Source organism: Indicator indicator, chromosome 1, assembly GCF_027791375.1.
Source record: "Indicator indicator isolate 239-I01 chromosome 1, UM_Iind_1.1, whole genome shotgun sequence".
In the NCBI taxonomy this organism is placed as follows: Eukaryota; Metazoa; Chordata; class Aves; order Piciformes; family Indicatoridae; genus Indicator; species Indicator indicator.
In genome coordinates, this window is record NC_072010.1 from 98,077,623 (window position 1) to 98,100,085 (window position 22,463).

General features: G+C 41.7%; 1 protein-coding gene across 1 annotated transcript in view; it reads left to right on the forward strand.

Annotated features, from left to right (window-relative positions):
• Positions 1–5,822: 5,822 nt before the first annotated feature.
• Positions 5,823–22,463, forward strand: part of PTGFRN (prostaglandin F2 receptor inhibitor) — a 69,431-nt gene continuing 52,790 nt past the window's right edge. Inside the window, 3 exon segments of the mRNA XM_054391671.1 lie at positions 5,823–5,894; positions 6,196–6,703; positions 6,706–6,876. Coding sequence (XP_054247646.1) covers positions 5,823–5,894; positions 6,196–6,703; positions 6,706–6,876 — 751 coding nt within the window.

Sequence of the window (22,463 nt, forward strand, 5' to 3'; positions counted from 1 at the left end):
AAGCTAAATTTGATCATAGTGAAAAAAATTAGCTCCCAAAAAGGAGTTAAATTGGACTGTATCAAGAGAGTGGAGCAGAGCAAGGGTTGTACCTGCTCACGTTATAAGGAGAGGCTTTCCCCTCACTCATGACTTCCAGTTTTGCCTAGGAGAATCCATATAAAACAAACAAATGCCAACAGAAATGTCTCTATTATTTTCCTTCTCTGTTTCTAATGAAAACTGTTCCTTTAAAACAGAGCAATATCCTCTTATATGATTTTTGCAGTCACAACGCAGAAAGAGAAAACCTGAAAGCAAAATTGACTCTTTTTGTTTTTTTCTAGTTCAAGAGAGAAAGCATGCCAGTGGGAAAGAGAACAAAAATCATACCGAGTAAATCTGGATTTTAAGCTGTCTCTCATGATCAACAGCAATCATACAAATATTTATTTACGGTTTTATAGTTAGTGTTTAAGCTGACAGCGGATCTTTAATTTGATATTCAGTCTTTCTTATATAAAATTATGTATGTTTTAGATTGATTCTTTAATTATTCACCTCTGTGGGAATTCAGACAGCAAGTTGTTAGGGAATAAGTTTATCATATACTGCCTTATTAGTGGACAGAAGTTCACTAATTCTTTGGTTGCTGACACTCAATTTGCTACTAGAGATAAAATCCTGTTTGCCCTGATGTTGACAAAAAAATGTCCAATAACTTGAAGAGGGTGTGGCTTTTATCCTTACTGTTTGTGCCATAGTGGGAGCTGCCATAACATCTAATGCCAAATTTTTAGTACCTTCTATGCTTTGAAGTGCAGGCCCTCATATTGGGTAGTAAGCATTCACAACTTCAGCCTCAAAGCAATGGACAGGCTGCAGCCCTGTTGTTGGAAGAGCAAAGGAGAGACATGGAGTAAGAGGATGTCTCATTTATTGTGTGACAGGATGGATAACTTTTTTGTGTGTGGTATGATCATGTGGCATCAGTGACATGGATGCATGACCCATGGCCATGGAAAGGTCTTTGCAACCTGCCTGTTTCTTACTTGTTGTGGATTTAACTGGTAGACCACCATGCAGGCAACTATAGAAAAAGCTGCTGAATCTCCATGTATGCATGGAAATACACTTGTGTGTTTAGTGCTCTAAAATTCCATCAAATTCAACAGGAGCTCAGCGTCTAATACAAAGCAGCTATTTTTGGGTGCTTAAGTAGCTGGGAAGCAGACAGATTTGACAAATGTAGTCAATGCTTAAACGGTGTACTCTATGGAAAGGAGTCTAGTGTAAAAACACTCAGGAACTCTGAAGTTTAAGATGTAAAGAAACCTGCAGCACACGGTGTGTGCTTCCTACTTTTCCTGAATGTCCTTATGCCTTCTTGCCTCACAGAACAGCTGTAACACTAAACCCACTGAAATTTGTGAAGTGCTTAGAGATCCACTGAAGGGAGGCTGTAGAGGAGTAAAAGGTACTCAATTTTCATCGCTATTATGATCAGGCAAGCTAGTTTCCAGAATGTCTTTATAACAAACAGGAATAAATAACTTCAAATGCGAATCTGTTTTAATGTCTAAAGTCATTAATAGGTGTCTTTTGGTTGAGAAGAATCTCTTTTAAGGAAAAGGTGAATGTAGGTTTGAAGACTTGAATTCACATTTCAATACCTTTCTTAGGACCTTGGCTTGGAGCATCAGCATGTGCTTCACTAGTACATGAACACTATCCAAGTCTACTGGCATTGAATAATAGTGTCAGATGGTTTGTTTGACCATTTTCTCCTGTCAGTTTCAACTGGATTTTCAAATAAACTATTCACGTAAGTTTTTTCCTTATGATTTGGTTAGCTCAATAGCCAGCTGAACAATATTAATCAATCTGCAAATAATTTATTCACAAGTATTTTTTACATGAGGCAGACAGCTCTAGCCAGGACAAATCAAGGTAATTTCCTACTCTTTTGATCAAATGCCAGTAGGATTTTATCTTGGACAGCTCAACAGAGACAGGTTTTAATGCATAATACATAATGGGTAAGCTAAGTTGTTCACAGTTCTTTGTGAGTTTTCTGCAATTGCCCGTATTTCAGTTCAGCTATTGAGAGAGGAATGACAAGGGGCATATATTTTCCATCGAGGTATGATCAGAAGTATTTCACAAAACTGACCGTACAGCTTTGACCATGTAGGGCTCATGTCAGCAACAATCGTGATGGGGCAGTCCCTTGGCTGGAACGTGCAAATTGTTTAATAGAGCAAGGCAAAATTTAACAAGAGGAGAGGAAATGAAGATGGGTATTGTGCCTGCTCTGGAACACAAAGGAAACCTAGAGGCAGAATGAAATCAAGCAACATGGAATTTGGCCAGTATGCTAGGGATAATGTCCCTAGTTCTTGAGAAAAGGGGCTTTAATGGTCAGCCAAGACATGAGATGGCACATCCCCATATAGATGTCTCCAGGACAACGTTCCTGCTGTGGTTACCTTTCCCTGGGTTCTCATGCAAGCAGTTTGGAAGCCTCTGACAGTCCCTTTCCTGTGCTTAGTGGCTGTCCTTTTGCTGACAGAGAAGTTGAGCGCGGCCTTTGCCTGTCTGTCTATTCCTCTCTTTTGTTGTGGAGAGCTTAATGGCTGCCACACACCAGCAGCAAGGGGCCTCACGTAATTAAGGCAGTGGGACCAAAAGATTTCTCCCCTTCTTAAGGCTTGCAGCCAGCAATCTGCCCTGCATGTGTGCAGTGCTTTTGCAGCCTCTGCCCTTAAACAGGGTGTTGGGTCCTCGTCAGGGTGGGTCCTTCATCTGTTGGTCTGAGATATATGGGACTTTTGAAAGGTGTTTAGAATGTGTTCTATGCATAGTTGTCTTGCCTTTGTCCGTTGCTGCAAGATGGGTAGAACAAGAGTTGTTTATTCATGCTTGTCAAGAGAGAAACTTTGCAAAAGCCAGCAAGTACCTGTGGGAGGAGAGGATCAAGTAGGGAGTAGTTGCATGTGGGTTTCTTTAGGATTAATGTGTTTATGTTCCTTTACATATGTGCATGAATAATAATGTGCTTAATATAACCCTACGCTCCCGATGCTTCCCTGAGATTCTGTTGGCTAATTTAGTTACCCCCAAATGAGCGATGTCTTCAGCCTATGCATTATGCAGAATCTAGATACGAAGAAATGCAGGCAAACGTTTCTGAAGTGTCATCAATAAATGAGTTATATTATACTTGAAACAACATACTAAATACTGAAAGTCAAATGGGATGCCTTCCTGAGAATCAAACAACTGACCACATATTTACCCTGCATCTTATGAATAAACATGGAGAAAGCACAAAACCAGAGAAAGATATTTGTTTTGACTTCATATTTGGAGAAAGCTTTTGACTCGGTCTGGCTCTCTTAGCTGAACTATACAAAATGGAATTGGCAAGGGGGAAAAAATGACATAATCACATATATGTAACAATCCATTGAAAGTAGGACACACAAAAAAGAGAAGAAAACACAGCGGTCATCTTCAGGCCTGCTCTTTCTGTCATCTGTATTGGTGATTTATCAGCCTCAGAGAAAAAGTTCTCAAATTGGATGAGGGATCTCAAACACCTGCTTAAATTGTCACAACATTAAGAAATGTATTTTAACACATTCTGCTGCAAGGCCAGATAGTGAGAATGGAAGAGTATCAGTGATGAATGGCAGGATAAAGATGCTTTCTTGGAAAACGCAAATGCAGAAAGACACTTGGGGATTCAGCATTGGTAACAGACTCCACAAGCTTTTTGTACAGTGTAGGCAAGTTAATGGTCTAATTCCACATTTAGGTATGTGAGAAGGGGAAAACCAAATGACTGAGAAATTATTTTTACTCTGTGCACAGCACACATATATAGACCAGGATGATATTGTATCCAGGCAGTTGCCCGTGAGTCAAAAAACACTCAGAAACCTTGGAGAGTCCAAAAAATGCTGCAGTGGATGAACCTGAATCTTACAATCTGAGGCTTCAAAGAAAATCTATTCAGTTTAGCAAGGAGAAGTGATAGGAGCACCATGTAGTTACTTACCCATGAAAATGGGATGGGTGTGCAGGTTTGTAGACAAAGGCATAAGAAGTTCTCATGCCTCAAAGTTAGACAAATTCAACCTTGAAAGAAGCAATTTCCTAGCAGCAAGGACAATTAAACATTGGAATAAATTAGTAGGTAGAGTAAGGTACTTGCCATTACATGGAGTCTTTAAGACAAGATGTGTTGCCTTTCAAACTCACTTTGATCCAGCTGCTGGAGTCAGAGTAATGGATTATGGTGGTCCCTTCTGTCTGCAAGTCTGACTATATGGGAGGGAAAGCAGTTCTTACTAAATATTAAGTAAAAGAGTGATATGACACACCACAGCTCAGGATAGCAGGGGTTTACCTATTCCTTTCACCAGTGTAACTAACGATGTGAAGCATGGGTGAAGCTGCTATTATCTGGCAGCTACAGTAATAGCAATAGGGAGTTCCAAATTGGACAGTCAAAATTAAGATCTCTCCAAGGACATAAGGAAAATTATGAATTCACTGCTGTAACTTTTCAGCACTGTAGTTCAGGTCCTGGATCCTCAGCTAACAACAGAGCACAGGAAACAGGAAGCACAGAAAAAAAAGGGATTGGGTCTCCTCCGAAATCATTGGCCTTGTGCATACAGAAAACTTTGCATCCATGACTACATTCATGTGTACATATTAGGACTGCTGCTGCAAGGCTTAAAAAGCACAAGGAGATATATTTTCAGAACTAGTGTTTGATGAAGGATCAGCAAGTTTAAACAGCATGATGGAAGCTGACCAGTAAGGGTGAAATCTTCCAACCTGTTTTCTGAATTTGATGTAGGAGATGTGTCTTGGTTTACAGAAGCAATGTTTTCCAGTGAACGAAAAAAGTGTTTGAGCGCTGGCCAAGGAGGAGGTAGAGCAGAATGATCGGAAACAGGCAGCAAGAACAAACAGGCATATAAGTGTATTGTAAACACAGATGAAGAGAGTCTTGTTTGGGCAACATGCTCTCAGTCACGCTTGTGGATTCAGCTTCATTTGTGGTCTGGGAGACTGGAGAGCTTCAGAGTACACAGGACTAAGTGTCTCCCAGGCACCTGGTTGAGCTTTGCAAAGAGATCTTCTGTAGAAGGTCAAAGTTCTCCTCATCAGTTTTTGGAGGGTCTTGTTTTGTTCCTATAAGGCAACACTCTCTCCATTGTAAAGCACTAGAATGAATAACAAAGTCCAACCTAAAATCCAGTCTGATAATCAGGCTCAGTTATGAACACAGTGTGCACTTCCTGCTAGCAAATAACTTCGCCCCAGCCAAGGCACACTGAAGACCAAGGTACACTAGAGATGCTAGAATTAAGCCTAAACCAGCCATTATGTATGGGAGCAGCAGGTTCTGGAATGTGTATTTGGCTCCAATCAAACAACAGAAAATCAGGTAGCCTGAAGGAAGCCTGGGCAGCAAACTGCAAAAACTGCAAAACACACACAAGGAGAGCACTGATTTTACAGTTAATGGGGCAAGGGGACTAAAACAGCAGATAACTGTCTCAGTTAGTAGACAGCAGGGCAGCGCCTCAGTTCCTTGTTTTTAGAAACAAACAGGAAATTAAATCCCCAAGCAAACAAAAAACTCTCCAGCAGGCTGGGAAGGAAAGCAGCAGAATGCTGGCATGGATGCCATGAGCCCCTTATTGAGTTAAGCAGGGATGCAGGCAGGGGAAAAGAAACCAGTCCCACAGAAAGGGGCAGTGCTGCGTGACACAGCTGCCTGGTTATCAGTGTGGAGGATCAGCCCTGCCGGTACATCAGGCATGGTGGAGGGCCTCTGTGCTGCCCTGGCTGAGCAGTGCTCCCACTCCCCCTCTGCTGACCCAGGCCGTGAGGCCAGTGGGCGGACAGGAGCATAGGCAGGGCTGCAGACTTGGTGCTGCCAAGCGTGTCCGTGGAGGGAAGAGGACACGAGTGGGCCTATCCGTCAGAGACTTTTGAGACTATGCATGCATGGATAGATGAGGAACACAAGTGGACCCGGCAGCTAGAGCTGTGTGAATAGGTGCAGGGATGAATCCGTGTGTAAGGGGTGTGCGTGCAACAGCAAGCAGGCCCCGGGTGGGATCTGTGTGTAGGGCAGGGGCGGGAGTGATACTTTCTGCCCCTATCTGTGCGGTGGTTCTGTGTGCGGAGATCCTGGCTGTTGTGCCTGTGAGGAAAAGGGGCATCATCCGACCTCCACGCTTGTGCGAGGAGGGCAACGGACACGAGCAGACCGCACTCTACAGTGGCGGGGCCGGGAGAACCCTGCAGCTGGGGCAGAAGCAGCGCCATGACGGCTCCCCGCGGCCGCAGGGTCCAAAGGCCGCTGTCGGCAAGGGGGCGCCCCGTGTCGGGAACCCCTCCTCCATCCCGCCCAAGGAACCGGCGCTTTCCCGGGCTTCGTTTGCGAGGCGGCTCCAAGAAGCTGGGAGCCGCCCCGCCCTCCGCGCGGCGCCGCTCGGCTCTGGGGCTCCCCACCCCGCAGCTGGCGGCGGACGGACTAGAAGCACACGCACTCCTCCCCTTGCAGGGAGTGGGGCCGGGTCGGAGCCCCGCACCGCCTCCGCTACCTGCGGGCGGGGGCGCGTGGGGGCGGGCACTGAGGAAAGTTTGTCTCTGTGGTTGGCTGCGCCGCGCGGCGCGGCCGGTTGGGGTGGGCGGCTCCGTGTGCTGGCAGGGCAGCGGGAGGCAGAGCGGCCGGCCGAGGAGCGCGCTGCCGCCGGTCCCTGGGCGACGCGAGCGTGTGCGCCGGCGATCCCCTCTCGCGCAGCCCTGCCAGCATGGGGCACCGCGGGAAGAAGGTGTGCTGCCTGCCTCTCCTGCTGCTGCTCGGTGAGGCTGGGGGGTGCGCGATGGGGGGCAGCGGGGAGGGCCGTCTAGGGAGGCCGGTCGGGCTGGGCAGGGCCACCTCGCCCACAGGTAGTGAAGGAGGGCCGGGCCTGTGGGCTCTTCGGCGAGGAGGAAACGCCCGCCGTGCCATGCCCGCCTGAGTTGCGGCAGAGCTCAGCCTGAGCGCTGGCCTCTGAGGGGCAGCGGGGGGCCGAGCAGCGCCGCCTGCCCTACGGGCTGTGCTGTCGTCGCCTATCGTTTCCTCCAGGTTCGCCCGCGAGCATTAACTGCCGCCGCAGCCCTCACGGCTCCGCTGCTCCCTCTAATGGCCGGGGCGCGGGTTGTGGCCGGGTATCTCCCGAAACTTAAAGGGATATCCTCACACACTAGAGATGGGGTGTACCGCTTGGCGCGGTTCTCCGATGAGAGGGGGTTTCCACCGGCGACCGGGGTCCCGCGGTACGCCGGACAGGCTAACGTGACGGTGTAGTAGCTGTAGTTGCTCGTACACAGTTGCTGGTGGATGGTGGTGGCCACTCTGAGGTGAGGGCAGTGAAATTTCACGAGCGTGGAGTGTCTCGTTTCAGGGCCGAGGGGTTGATCTTTCTGCCTGTTGCGTGAGGGAGGCTGCTTGAGGGGTCCCCGCACCCGTCGTGCCGGCGGCAGAGACTCAAGTTTCTCCGGGCACACACAGATGTGCTGGGGGAAGTGATACTTATGCAGCCTCCCTTCTCGCTGTCGGGGTTTGCTACCTCTGCCGTGAACTTCTCCCCCTAAAAGATAACGAATACTTACGTAGGTGATGTTTTATGCCATACTTTCATGATAGCGTAGCTTAAGATGTGGTCTTATTCTTAATGGTGTCAATGCTGGGCTGGCAGCATGCTGAAATACAAGCTAGGAAGAGCTATACAAAAAGGTGGGAGGTGGATTTTAGTTTTTTGCTTTTAATTTCTTTTGTTGTGTTATTCAGCGTTGGAGTTGTAGCATTGTTACTCCCAGTGTTACTGACCTAACACTGAGTTTAACTGGAGAATGAGAAGATTGCTCAGGTAACATAGTTACGTGTAATATTTAAGTGGTTCTGTGTCAGCTCTGTGCAGTCAGAAGTACTTTAGGTGCTGGTATGCTGGCATGCCCTGCAGATCACTATAAGCAGTTCTCGATTCAGAACACTTGACTAATTGCAGGTAGTAAGTTGGAGCCTTTTCCTGATTTGGGGTGGAAGAAGTGAGTAACTAAACAGTGCCCTAGTCTCTCATTGCAGTGCTGTTCTTTAAAGAAAACTCTATTTTCTGACTTAGTTTGTGCTTATACTTTTGACATTGCTATGACTAATTCTTTATTTTTAAAGTCTGCCAGAGTGTTTTCCTCATGGCTTGGCTGTTGAGTCTTTCATAGACAGGTCTGCAGAGCAGATAGTTAAGAGTTGAAAAGTCATCTTTCTAAGCTTGTGCTCTTCCCAGCCGAGGCTGCTTGCAGGCAGTGAGACAATTGGGGCAGAGGAGCATCTATCCACAAGTCAAGATCCTACCACAGAAAAGTGTCCACTGTGCTTTATTTTACTTGCAGCTCGTGGTGAAACAATGAAGAACTGGAGAGAACATCTTTAGTGTTTTTGTTTAGAATCAGAAAGGGGATAAACTTTTGTTTCAAGAGAGTGGTTTAGTACGACAAGCAGAAAATCAGGATTCTCAGATACTCTAGGTCATGCAATGAAAAGTAAAAACTGTTAAGGATGATGTACAATGGGGAAGTTGTTTTCTTCTTAATTCAAGACAAGATAATCTGTATGCACAGATACCTGGCCAGTGTTCCTGATACTGTTTGTCTGAAAATTTTCTGAAAAGTTCCTTTTTGGGGTTGTTTTTTGTGTGGTCTTTTTTGTTTTGTTTTGTTTATGGTGCTTTAGTTTGCAGGAAAAAAACCTAAACTTTTCAGTCTTACGGTTTGTATTGCAGTGTGGCTATCTCCTGATACCATTACTTGGTAGATTCTGTGAGATGCTACAAATGGTGAGAGTTTGGGAAGGTGTTGTTCCTCTCACTCTGGATGCTTTTGTGAACTTTTGTCTTACAGTGGGTCTTTAGTAGTGACAGGTTGGGGCTTTTTATTAACTAATGTGCTGTAAGGATTGAGGAATTCTTGTGTTAAAGTGATGGAGGGAAGAAGTCCAAACACAGGAGAGTTCATCCCTTGTGGGTACTTAGGCCATTTGCTTTTTTTTTTTTTTTTCACCCTTTCTCCTGTATGCTGTACAGTGATAAACTGTTTGGTACCGAGACTATGGATCTTGAGATTAAGGCTTGATCTAGGATTTTTTTTTTCTTTCCTCCTCTAGTGTGGTTAGATCCTGAGAGAGCACCATTGAGGGCATTTTGCACTACTGCCGTTTCTTTTATGTATAATTTTATTCTGCAGTCAGTCTGCCTAATCAGTCTGTGAAATGCTGTAGAAACAAAAACATCCACCCATGGACAAGACAGCCAAAACCAAGACAGGTATCTGGTGGTTACTAGAGCTCAGATTTTAAAGTAAAGAGTAAGTCTTGCAGCTCCTGAATTTTATTTATTTTCTCCCCCCACTCCTGTCTTTTGTTTGAGATTCAAGGTTAAAATTTTCAGTATCTAAGAAAAAAGGTGCTGTTTAAGTGCTGTGGGGCTTCAGGAGAGCAGGCACTCAAGTAGATCTGAGGGGAAAATATTGATGATGAGCTTCTTACATATGGCCTTGTTCTTACTACTATTTAGACTTGTGTGACACTTGCTTTCCTCTATGATGAAAGTCAGTTCCAGCATGTCAGATCTCCAGGAGTCTTGTATATACGTGAATAGAATTGTTTCCTGCCACTCATATCTGAAATGTTATTCTTCTCAGAAGTTACAACAATTAGTAATTTGTATCAAGGTTTAATTGAAGTTCTGCAATAGAAAGCTTTTGGTAATTAGTGTAAATTATGTGATTGTGGACTGTAGGAAAAAAACATGCTTTAATCTTTTCCAGTGTTTGCAGCTAGAGTGAAAGCATTAGAAAATGAGACAGCCTCAACATTTAGGGCAGGTAGATGGTGTAAGGATAATTGCCCATGGAGCATTCAAGGTGTGTGAGAGTGGAATCGGCTTCCTGTTCCCCTTCTAATGCCTGCTTGCCTCTTGGTGAGCCCAGTAGTGTTGGTCACCTTTGGCTGCCTGCTTTTGCAGTAATGCAGGCTCTGATCCTTACAGGTAGTTGGAGAAGGAGCTGACAACTAGGCCTACCTATTTCTGTTGGAGATTTAGAGGTGGTTAAAAAGGCTCCCAAAGGGGAAATAACAGCAAACCTGTCTTGATCATAGCAGCTGCAGACTGCTAAAGCAGTAGAAGGGTGTAGTGAGCATTGGAACTGGATTGCTGAGGCACTGAAGGGCAGGTGGTATTGCTGAGGAGGAAGCATTTTCTGTGTAGTTTTTGCCATGCTGATGTATTAGTGTGAAGGCTATGGGAAAATGTGGAAATCAAAGGGCAAGCAGCCTATTTGAGTGTTTTTTTCCTTTATATCCTCTCTTCTTTTGGGTTGGCAAACGATAGCTTAGGCACCTTTTTCTCTCTTGTGTCTTTGTAGGTTCCTGTCCAGGGCTCATTTTTAGGGAGTCTGGGTGCTTTTTCTGAAGTTCTTTGACCTTGTTCACCAGGTTTGTGGACTGCTACATGTCAACAGCTTGCTCTCTTTAGGTAGTCTCTGTTGTATTTGGCTCTAATCCTCAAACTGAGGTATAAACCTGCCTGAACAAGATTTGAAGGAAGTAGTAGGGGAGTCATTTAAAAATGCAGTCACATGCTTGATTAGAGGGGAATGTACTTAAGAAATAATATATATCCATCTGTCTAGCTATATAAACAAACATTCAGGGACATTGGCAATTTCAGCTTTCACATTAATACATTTTTGGGTTGATTTGGGTTTGTGCGGTTATTTTTTGTGTTTGGGTTGTTGTGTGGCTATTTTTTTTTTCCCAGTCTTTGTAATCTGTGTCAAACATTTACCTGCAAAACACACTGGTGTATTTTTTAGTAGTGAAATGGTTACATACCACAATTATGTACTTTTAGAAAGTGAACATTTCAGTTGTCTGTTTTTGGATGACTTTCACTGATGTATTTTTGTCATATGTGGAGTTCTTTGTTTTAGAAGGAAGGAAGATGGACACATCTGAAAATTATCTGAATTCTTTCTGATTATGTATAGAAATCAATCACTTGAAAGCTAAGTTGGAAAGAACTTGAGATATTGATTCCTAACATGAGCTGGATTATAGGAGGAGTTATGACAGTGTCTACAAACATTTCTAGTAACTTTGAAAGAAGGATATTAGGTGGACTATAAAGTAAGAATCTATCATAATGCAAAGAAAAATATCTTATTATTCTGCTATTGACTTTTATTGGAAATGTTGCAGTTATTTCCCAGGCCTCTGGTAGTGTGCTACTTTCTTAGATCTGCAGTACTAAGTGATAAAGTCTGTTTTCTAGAGATCTGTAAAGTGAACTTGTGTAGAGATATTGATATTTAAATTTCTGTCCAAGAATAATAAGCAATTTCCTTCATGACTTCCATTCCTAACCTAAGCAAGGTACCCCAGAACTGCATGGAACAAAACAAGGACGGACTGTAACATAAGCAGGTTATGTCTGGGTTGCTAGTATCTCCTGCTCTAAAGAAGGAAGGAGCGAGGTGCTAAGTTCTCCAGTTGTCCATACTTTTGTGAGTTGATTCTTTAGAAAACCTCAAATTGTAGTGTTCTTTCAAGGCTTGAATATCTGCAGAGAAGGGCTTTAAAATACTGACATAAATTTCTAATACCTTTCTGTACTGGGTTTTGCAAAGGGCAAAGGTAAGTTTCAGACAAAACTGCTTTTGGGGTAGGTTTATCTGAAAAATAGCTGCTTAGATCACCAGTGTATCTAAAATAAGGTAGGAAGCAAGACAAGTTGTGGAACATTAAAAAAAATTCTTTACTTTTTTAATTTCTTACCAGAAACTGGTTTACATGTAAGCTTTCATAATTGTAAAGCGTAGCTGGTATAATCTAACTGAAGTCTGAGACAAAAAAAAGGTCTCTCTCCTTTTTTTTTCTGGAGAGAGGACATGTTTCAAAGCTGTTTACAGTGGAAACCACTATCAACTTTAACTATGGTTTTCTAACTAAGTTTAAAGTGAGCTAGATGGAATGTAGAAACAGTGTTGCAAAATGCCTTTGAGTCTTATGAAGTTTTAAAGCAGTATGGCAGTGCTGGTAGATTTGAATCAGCGTGCTTACTGTGAGGACTCCTTGAAATTTGTGGTAGAGTGTGGCAGTCAGTGCTCCTTTTCATTACACTAGATGAGGCATGTTGCAGGGAGTTGCAAGTTGCACACAAGTCTTATGTGACAAGGTCTGAAGAAGCATCCTGGAGAAAAATATCTTTTTGTATGCAGCGATGGCAAAATACTGTGGCAGAAATATGAAGAACTGCTGAAGCAAGATGAAGTATTTGACTATTGATGATCTCCATGGCCAGATGGAATTTGCATGGATGCTCTAATGGAGCTGAACTGTTAGGTGAGCTATGGGAATAATAGGTAAGTTAGACACCAAGTCAGGACAGAATTTCCTTTAAAAAAAAAAAATCTGAGGATGTTTTTTTGAATTAATTGACTTGTGAACTTAAGGAATGAAAACTGATTAAAGACTGAAGCTCCCAGGCAAGCAGTCACAGCTGCTGATAGGCAAGACTGCCAGCAATGCGTGTAATCTATCTGCTTGGTGCTTTTTTGTTATGAGGGCCATCTTTAAATTGTTTATTGTTCTGCAAGACTTTGGGCATTCATACTGAAATTTTCTGGGCTAGCTGTCTACTGCAGGTTGACTTATTTTCCTAGGAAATGCATCCCCCCCACTCTTACACAGCAAAAAAAAAAAAAAGTTCCAGCATTTCCAGCTGTTGTACTTGTGGGGGCAACACGAAGAAGCAGCATTCTTTAATTCTTGCATGTTTTGGCCAATTTTTACTCCTTGCTCTTAAATAATAATCTCAGTTGTTAAGATGAGAAGTTCGTGCACCTCTGTGCTTTAGAGAAAATGGAAAATTTGGCTGGCTCATTAACTTTGCATCAGGAATGTGGCTTTTTCTGTTCTTATGAAAAATGTCCAAATTTGGTGACATTATAAGGCTTGGAAAAACATCAGTTTGTAAATGCTTGTTAGGGAATTGGTCTTGGGTCCCTAGAGAAAGCACTTCTTTGTGCTGTGAAGTTGTTGGGGTGGGGTTTTTTTGGTGGTGTTTTCGGTGTTTGGTGGTTTTGTTTTGTTTTGTTCATGGGCTTTTTTGTTTGCTTTTGCCTTTTTTTTTCTCCCTCTCAGTCAGATTGGCCCATGCTGGTGCAATGTGCTGGTCTATGGGAATCACTGATCATATCTTGCTATTTATAGCACACAAAGTGTGCATATCTATATATCTACATAATATATCTCATCACTCTTATGTGGCTTTTGAAAAAAAATAATCAATGTACACTTTGTGTGGTTTAGAAACTTTTGTTCTTAGGCTTCAGTTCTTTTCTTAGGCTTTTTCCCAGGTGTTCCCCATTGTCCATTACTTCATGCTGGTTGTAAAACAACTCCTGCTGCTATGGTTGCTCTCAAAAAAACCAACCCCCTCCCCCCCCCAAAAAAAAAACCAAAACCAAAAAACCCCACAAAAAACCTGAAGAACTTATGCTACTTTCTGTTTAACAGGCTTGATCAGTCTGGGCTTGCCTTTCTTCTGACTTTCTTGAAGATGCGGTTTAGCTATGCTGCTTAGTGTTTGCTTCATGACTGCAATTCATGGTTTTTAGTCACTCTTGTCATATCAGCCATTAAAAAGAGTTGGGTGGAATACAAACTGGGGGTTGTGTGGGCTAGCTAGAGTCCAGTTCTGACAAAAGCTAGTTGAGCTTAGGTTTGCCAGTCTTAAAAAGCAAGTTGCTGATGAAAGGACTTTGTTTCCCTGCATGTTCCACTGTTAGCTGCAACTGCAGAGATTTAGCATCGTATTTCAGTCGGTCTTTGATGCAGTGTGGCTGTGGGGAATCTTTGCGCAGGCTGTAAGGCATTGTTCTCCTACATGCATTAAAATGGTTGTTGCAAGAGAGGCATCCATGGGGACCTCTGCCAACTTCTTATTGATGTGTTCAGTTTCATCTATTGACACACTACCCTTCATTATTACACAGTGAATCCTGTGGCAGTGGAATTCACTATTAAATCTGCCCTGCAAAAGAGAATTGGCAGGAGCTGTTTTAAAAGCAGCATGACCCATGTGTCTGCAAAGAATAGCTTCTAAATATGAAACAGATGCTGATTTAATAGAGGACACTTCTTAATTTTTCAGTGTACCAAACATAATTATTTTGAGAAAAATTCAGAATTCACATAAATGTAAATATTTATTCAAATTCAGTGCTTTTTTTCTAGAAATATATGTCTTGTCATTATGTGTATTAATTTGTGCTCAGATACAGCAAAGTAATACTGAGGTGAAAATAGGTAATTGTTAATGAAAACTGTTAGAATAAGTACTGAGGTGTTAGTCTTTCTGTTCATGTTCTAATCCTTTTCTGAGTGCTAGAGGATGGAGAGGTGATGCATCTTCCTTTGCCTTTTGCTATTGCCACAAACTATGCTGTTCTTTCAGAGCGCCACCCATAATGTTTACCCAGATGCTACAAGCTCCACCATCTCACAAAAGAAGCACTATGTTCTTTTGAATCCCAGTGATGCACTGTGTATTGGGAAGTGGTATCAGTGGATTGAATTTATGTCAATGTAAAGAGCCTTTATGTTGTATAGAGTATGCTTGTTCATACTCAGTTTTGAGATTTAAATTAATATGGAGTAATAAGACTATTGCATCAGTAGACACCCTTCGATCTTGGGGTTTGATTCTAGACAAGGTATGCTGTATGTTTTGGATTAAGGAGCTTGAAGCAGGCTTCATCCGTAAGAAAATAGCATGACAGCTTACTGGAGACAAAATCAGTCTTGTATTGGTGGAGGTGGGAGCTAGCACAGTAAGTCTGTGTCTTTTATGTCTGTTTGGATGGACACTAAAACCATTGATTAAGCCATGGTTGCTGGCAACTGTATTGAAAGGCACCTGTTAATAGTTGCAAAGCTGCTGACATCCCTAGGTTTGTGGGTTTATTTATTTGCTAAAACAAAAACCAAATTGAGAAAATAGCATTAGTAGCCAGGAGTCAATGGGCACAGAAATTTGGATGTTGCTAGAGGTTAGAGTTGAGGGATGGAAGGTAAGGAGAAAGTACTGGAGCAAGTCACACGTCCCAGAGAGAAAGGGAAATGGGAGAATATCTTCTTTAAAATGGAAGAAAGAGGGGAAAACATGACTGCATGAGAGGGTGGTGTTGGAGCAGCTATTACCAAAACACAGCCTTGGAAAAACCACAAGTTTCTCAAAGCTTTCCAATTAAATTTTGAAATATCCTAGTTTTCCAAACAAAGTTTTTTGTTCACTGCTGGCAAATAAATAGAATTACCCAATTGTAGACTCCTGCAGAGTTTAAAACAAGGACTGAAGTGTGATGCAGGTTGGCTGCAGGATATAGTGTGACATCTGTATTGATGCTGGTGTCTGCCTCTTGAGTCTGAAAGAAAGAGGCAAGGGGGAAGCTGCAGTACTGTGAATAGAGTTACTGGATGGGGAAGAACAAGTGAGCTTCAGACGGTAGCCATGTTCCAGCTCATGACCAGAAGGCACAGGGAGTGCCTAGTAATAACTTACATGTGCCTAACTTACACGTACATAAGTGTCTAGTAGTAACTTACATGTGGATGGCAGGACAGATGCAGTGAGTGCTTATGTGTCATGACTTGTGAGGTGGGTCCTTTCCTTGTTTTAACAAATCCTATTTGGAATAAGAAATTAGTCATCTTAACAGTGCTTTCATGGATCATGCATATGCTATCTAAGTAACTTGTTGGCTTCTCTTAATTCTGTACTTTCTTTTGTTACATTTTTGGTGTTGGTGCATTTGGGTGAAAATTTGCTTTACATATGTGGTTTTGGCCAATGTCCAGTGTGAATACTGTCCTCACATGAATGACAATCTGGGGTCAGCAGTAATCCTCCCATATCAGAGTTTCTTTGTTGCTGTAGGATCTTGCTTGCAGTCCAAAGTGGGATTTTGGTCAAGTGACCATCACAAGTACATGGATGTTTCTTGACATTTGTGGTACCTTTAGACTATGCCTTTAAAATTTTTCACAGATCTTGAGCAGAGAGTAGTCAAATGTGAATAAATAACTATTGGGTGTAAAAAGGAAAATAATGATTATTTTAAGCAATTCTATTGGAGAAATATCTCCCATAAGATTTGGTTCCCAAAACAATTGCTCTCTCTTCTTGCTTCTGTGCTCTGGGGAGATACTAACTGGCTTTACTGACCTTGGTTGCATCACTTTTATTTTGGCAGTCTAATATCCCTGCTTCTGTCTCTTGTCCCTTTTGTACAGGAGGATAAGGAGGAGGCAGGCAAGAGAGAAGATATTGCAGCTCCCCTGGTCTTTGACCAGGGGGGTCCTAGTGCTGTTTGTTAATTGCATGTACTTGTAAATATTGTAAATACTGTATATTTGTACATACTCATTGCATTTCATTGTAGATTGTAGTTTTTCTTGTAAATACAGCTTTCATTTGCTTCCACTGAGCTGGTCTGGCAAAGTTAATGTTGGGGGGGAATTTTCAACCCACCACAACACTAAAGCCCTGCAGCTAAGATTTCTACCTCGGAGGCTGTTAAGAGGAGACATCCTGTGCCTGTCACTTGGGCTGGAAGAATATGTTCAGGCAAGCTGTTTTCTGGGTAGATGACCAGTCACAGAGCTACAGAGTGAGCCTTGAAGAAGAGCAGCCTGTGTATGGGCATGGGAAGATGTTTGGAGGTTTTGACGGGGAGAAGGCAAGGCCTGTTGAGAACTGATTGTAGGTGAAGTAGTCTTTTCCTGTGCTTCCTTGCTTAGGTGTGAAACTCTCATGTTGACAGGGTTAGTATGATGGACAGCTTTGGGCCCGTGGAGAACAAAGGTGGCATAGGGGCGCATGTTGTGAATTGGTGGTGGAAGACAGCTAGTCTCAGGGAATTTGGCAATGTGAAGCTAGAGCTTTCTGCTTTTCAGTGTGTGGGTATGAATCCAGCCTTGTGTCTGCTTTTCGCTTGGCTTGTGTAAGATGAATTACTGGTTTTGCTTCAGTTGGGTGAACATATGTCAGCTGGCCAAAGCAAAATAGTAGTAGGTACTGGATGGTGTTTGATCAAGGTCACTCCCTGAACAAGGCGAGTGAGCTCAGTAGCCAGTTTGATACAAAACATCCAGATATGTGTTGGCTGTGGCTGACACATGCATGTGGAGGTTGTTGTGGGGACAGTCCTGTTTGCCTTGTTCTTGAATGTTTTGTTAACATGGGTGGGTGAAGAAATTTGGCTTTCAAAGCTACCTGAGTGCTTCTCAGTATCATTCAACATTCCCACTTCCCTCTACATCTGCCTGTGAATTGTTGCTTTTACACACATTATAAATGTGAAAAACTCAAGAATTGATGATTTGCTTTCAATACCTATAATCAAGGAGATTTTTAACTTGTAATTAATTTCCTGTCTTTAGGACTTCTGTGTAGTCTGGAGTATATGCCACCAGATTATGACAGGAAATACCATGATGATTGTCTGTTTAACAGGGGCCTCTAAATTCCTCACAGACAATTGCATATAGCCACTCTAAGCTGATGTAACATTCACTGCTGTTACATGCTACTGGTTTACTGGGGAAATGTATAGGTAAGATGTACGTTCACAGGCCCATGTGCAAAGTGGAGCAAGTATGGCTACCTGTGTTTTGTTTTGCTGTGGCATTCTTTGGAGACAGCAGGTTTTGTACATCAAGTGCAGCTTCAACAGTTAGTGGGAGCTTGTGGGAACATGCCTCTGTTTCAAGTAGCCTCTGTCTCCTAGCTAGCCTGCCTGTACTGGGGTGGTTCTCCTTTTTCTTGGAAAAGATGGCATGCATGCTTTGTATCAAATAGATAAAGGGAAGTGAATACCTGCTGGGAACCTTGAGCAGCACTCATTTAGACAGAATTCTGGTTATATGGTGATATATATTGTTGGCATCTTTAGGAATGTGGAATCTTTCTTGCTCTGTTTTAGAACATCTGTTTCTGTGCATGTCTCTTGCTTGCTGCCTTTTTTTCTCTATTTCAATCCAATTCTATCTAAGCAGTCTTCTCTGCAATATCAGGAGTATGAATGCCAGCAAGGATTTTGTCGGGTCATCTTGGGTGTTTTGTTCTTTAGGAAAGCCACAAGTCATAATAAAATGGGAGCTTAAAACCAATTAAGCTCTAGAAATGTAATAGTTGTCAGAAAATTCTTTGAATTTATGGTGATAGTCATAGAAATTCCACTGTGCACATCTGTATTTCCCCTTCTCTTTAACAACATCTAACCATCAGATTCTTGTAGTTTGTTGTGTTTTGTTTTGTTGAGATAGAAACTGACACGAGTTAATGTTTTCTTTCTTGAGAGAAACATTTAACTGAGTGACATTGACTTGTGAGGTTAGGCTGAGAAAGTCCATCCTTTTCTTCTTCCCTTTTAGAGAGAAGTTAATGAGCCTCATTTTAAACTTTTCCTGCAGAACGTTTCTTGTAACTCCAGTACTGTTCCATGGTCTTAGGCTTTGATATCTGCAATTCAGTATTCAAATGTTGCACATTTGTGCATTTCCACAAAAAATATGCAAATGCTTAAACAGTTCGTGTTAGTGATATTAAATTTATTATTAGCTTTGTGCACTGACAGCTTTTACCTCTGCTGTTGTTTCAGGCTCTCTGCAGATAACTTACAGCCTTGGATTACAACACATCTGTTTGGGTGGGTTTCATTCAAAGTTTGGGCTAAACAACGTATAATTTAAATTTTTTTTTTCCTTTTGTAGGAAATATAGGGTTCAGTTGAGTTCTGCTGTTTATCAGATGTTTGTTTCATTGATAACCAGTTGACTGACCATGCTTGTGACTTTTCCCTAGCAGTCTATGTGCATACACTTAAAGTGCTTACCAGCTTTAAAGGAGTAGGAAGTGGTTTTGATGATTTACAGCACTGTGCCCAAGAGCTTTCTTTTTCCAGAGATTTTGTAATCTGAATAATGGGATGTGAGTACAGCTTTGTTATAATTGTGAATTCCCATAATGATTAGAAAGGAAGAATACATCTGCCAGGTGGATTAATGAAGATGGTTCTTTTCATCAGTGGGTTCTTTTTTTTTCAATAGGATCTTGGAGAACTCTGGGAGATCTCACTAATTGTACTGAGCAACTGTAGGTGGTGGACACGTAGTGAATTTCTTGCATTGAACTGCTTAATAGATGAAAGTATAGTAATGTGAACAGAGCAGGCAGCAATACGAATACCTTAAAACTGCCATGGGAAGGTAGTTACTTCAGTGGTAAAATGACTTAGTTTAAAAAAAAACTACACTATTTTTCTTTTGCAAAGAGGACCTCCTTTTATGCTAAAGGCAATGAGTGCTTTTCAGTGTAGGGACAGACAGGACCTCTGACTTCCTGGCAATCCCTTGTCCAATGCTTATTTATTCCCTGTGAAAATGACAAAGATCTTGAAATCTGTGTTTTGTCTGGGGAAAAGCAAAACCTTATCTAGTTGTGTCCTTTGTAGCCTGTTTTGTGACTTTTCATAGGCTTAGGCTTTAAAACTACAAAGAGTGGAGGCATTTGTAGGCTGCTCTTGCATTGTATTATGGTGGGTGCTCTTCTGCTTGAATTCTTTGAAATGTCTTAATTTGTTGTGGATTTTAACTGATTTAAGCTCCTGGGAAATGCTATTTATATCATTAATCATTAATCTCTAAAAACTTGTTCTCATTTATGAAAAACTAAGTGGAGAGGCAAGGAGTGAGGTGAGAAGAAAGTTGCATTGTTGTCTATAGGTCTATAAATACTGTATGTACCTTTTTCTGGTTAGGTCTTCATTCGCAGCAGGGGTGCTTTCTGGGTATTTTGTTTTCTTATAACAGTAATAATAATCTCTAATTAGTATTATTAATGGCTGCTCTCTAAAAATAAACAAACTTTATTATAGGATTTGCTGTTAACATGATTTATGATTGCCATACCAACAAGAGAGCTAAACCCTGTTGATTTTGTGATGTAGTAAAACAAACAGTGATCAGGGAGTATAAATAGTATTTTGAAGCTTTAAAGTATAATTTTACTAACAATGAAGAAACTAAAAGAGAAATAAACAGTTTTGTTTTATATATGTAATGCTTCTTAAATTGTTGTATATTGCTGATATTGGACCATGGCTTGATGCAGAGATGGGAGAAGGATCCTTTACATTTTAAACCACCCATTGAGAAATCTGCCTATATGTGTACTGTGACTCTTTCTGAGTATTAATGAAGGCATAACTCCTTTTGCCTACTGGGGCTGAGATATAACACTGACTTTCTCAAGCAATGCTAGCTTTTCAGATGCTATCATATAGCATGAGAGCAAGGGGAATTTCCTGATACTGCACAGCATTCGGTGTTTTTCTTGCTCGTCCTCTTTTTATTACTGTTACTGAGATCAGGCTTTCAGTTTCAATTTCTTGCAGCCTGAGTTCAAGGCCAAAGTACCAAGTGAACACTTCTTGGATATAGCTGGCATTGTACGATTTTATTCCATGTTTCTTTTTCTTCCTGTTTCCATGTGTATGGGTCTATGCTTTGTGTTTACATTCTGAAGGATATGCTGGTTCAAGTCATCTCTGGTGCTAAGGCTGGGTAAACAGGTCCCTTGGACTTGATATGGCTTCCAGGATATGGTCTGATAAAGGAGTCATGCCTTGCTCTGCACATTGGACACCAATATTTCACGTTCCAGCTTTCTAGGCCTAATTAGAAGTACTTGTGGAGAGTATTAGCTTTCCCTGTGCATTGAGTACATCTCCTTTGTTACCCAAGGGCTGCCTGCCCTTGAATGAAGTGGGAAATTCAGCTAGAAATCTCAAAGGTTCTTAAAAGCTATTACTAAGAATCTTTTCTTACACTTCAGATGTGTGGAATGTTAATTTTGTTCTTATGTTGGCCTGTATACTGGTTGCTGCTGAATTTGCACTAGGCATAATTATGATTGATGTTAAAATTGTTTTTGTGTTAATACAGTGGCTTGTAGAGAGTTCTGAGACCTTAGTCTGCAGTTCTGTACTGGTTTTGCAAAGGGTATTTGGAATTTGTAATGTTGTATTTAGTTCTTGTTACAGATGTGTACCAGTCCAGGATCCAGAAAATGGCTGTCATGCTTTCTGTTGGGATAAAGTTTGACTACAGAGTCTTTTGATCTGTTGAAGAGCATACTGTGGGACATAACTTTTCTTCCCAGTGTAGCAAATACGAAGATGCCTAGGGTGAATGCAATCTGTTAAGTGCCACCTGATTATGAGTGTTAGTTACTGAATAATTTCAGGGTATCCAAGTGTCATTCTAATATTAACAGCTACTTGTTTTGTTTGTGGATTGTCTTATTAAATTGGTAACCTAGAACAGCTCTGCAAGGAGACTGGAGGTGAGAAGAAACAATTAAGCATTTTCCCTCTGGGAGTCTTTCAAAAACTGTATTCTCCTCCTGCTGTTTTAATGTTGTGTTGGCTCTCTACTGGCTTTTCTCTCTTGTTTCATGTTTGAAAAAGATTTTCTCTCTGCTGATTTTTAAGTTAATTGAAAAATCCATGTTCTTTCATGTTGTATGTTTTTTGTTTTGGGTTTTTGTTTGTTTGTTTTCTTCTCTTGATGCTGATTGTAGCCTAGTCACCAGCCTGGGTACCAGTGAGGAGCAACAGAGGTAAAAGGGTATTCCAAGCTCCTACTTCCTAGAGCTGTAGAAAGAGAGCCAAGGCTGACAATCCTTCAACCTTGTGTCTTGTCTCTGACAGTGGCCAAGAGCAAATACACAGGAAAGAGTGAGCACACCCTGTTATAATCTTAGTGTATCATCTCATGTTCATCTCTAGCCTGGACACTTCCTAAGTTATTTGTGATATCTTCATATTTAACCTTGGGTATTTCATTCAAGATTTTGCTGGCTTATGGGTGTTGCATTTGGCTACTTCTGAAGTTCAGTTTTCTGAAAAGCTCTGAGTGATGATGTGTATTAGGTCATCTCAGTGTGTTAACTTTCTCTTTTGAAATGTGTGATGTTGACCTTCCAATACACAGCACACCAATGACAGCAGCAAAGTAAATATGTTTGAGTTACGTTTATTTAAAGTGGGAGTAACAAGAAACATTTAAAAATGTATATTTAGGCATGCTAATCTGAAAATTAGTAGCTAATGGCTGAATGCCAACCTTTTACTAAGACTCCAAAAGTAATATGTTGTGATGCATTTTTTTATTACATGGCTACGGATGATTTTTCTTAAATGCCTAATGGCATAAAATTCTCCTCAAATCTTAACTGCATGTGGCATGTTGTAGAGCTATGTGTTACTGTGTATACCAGGGAGGCTAT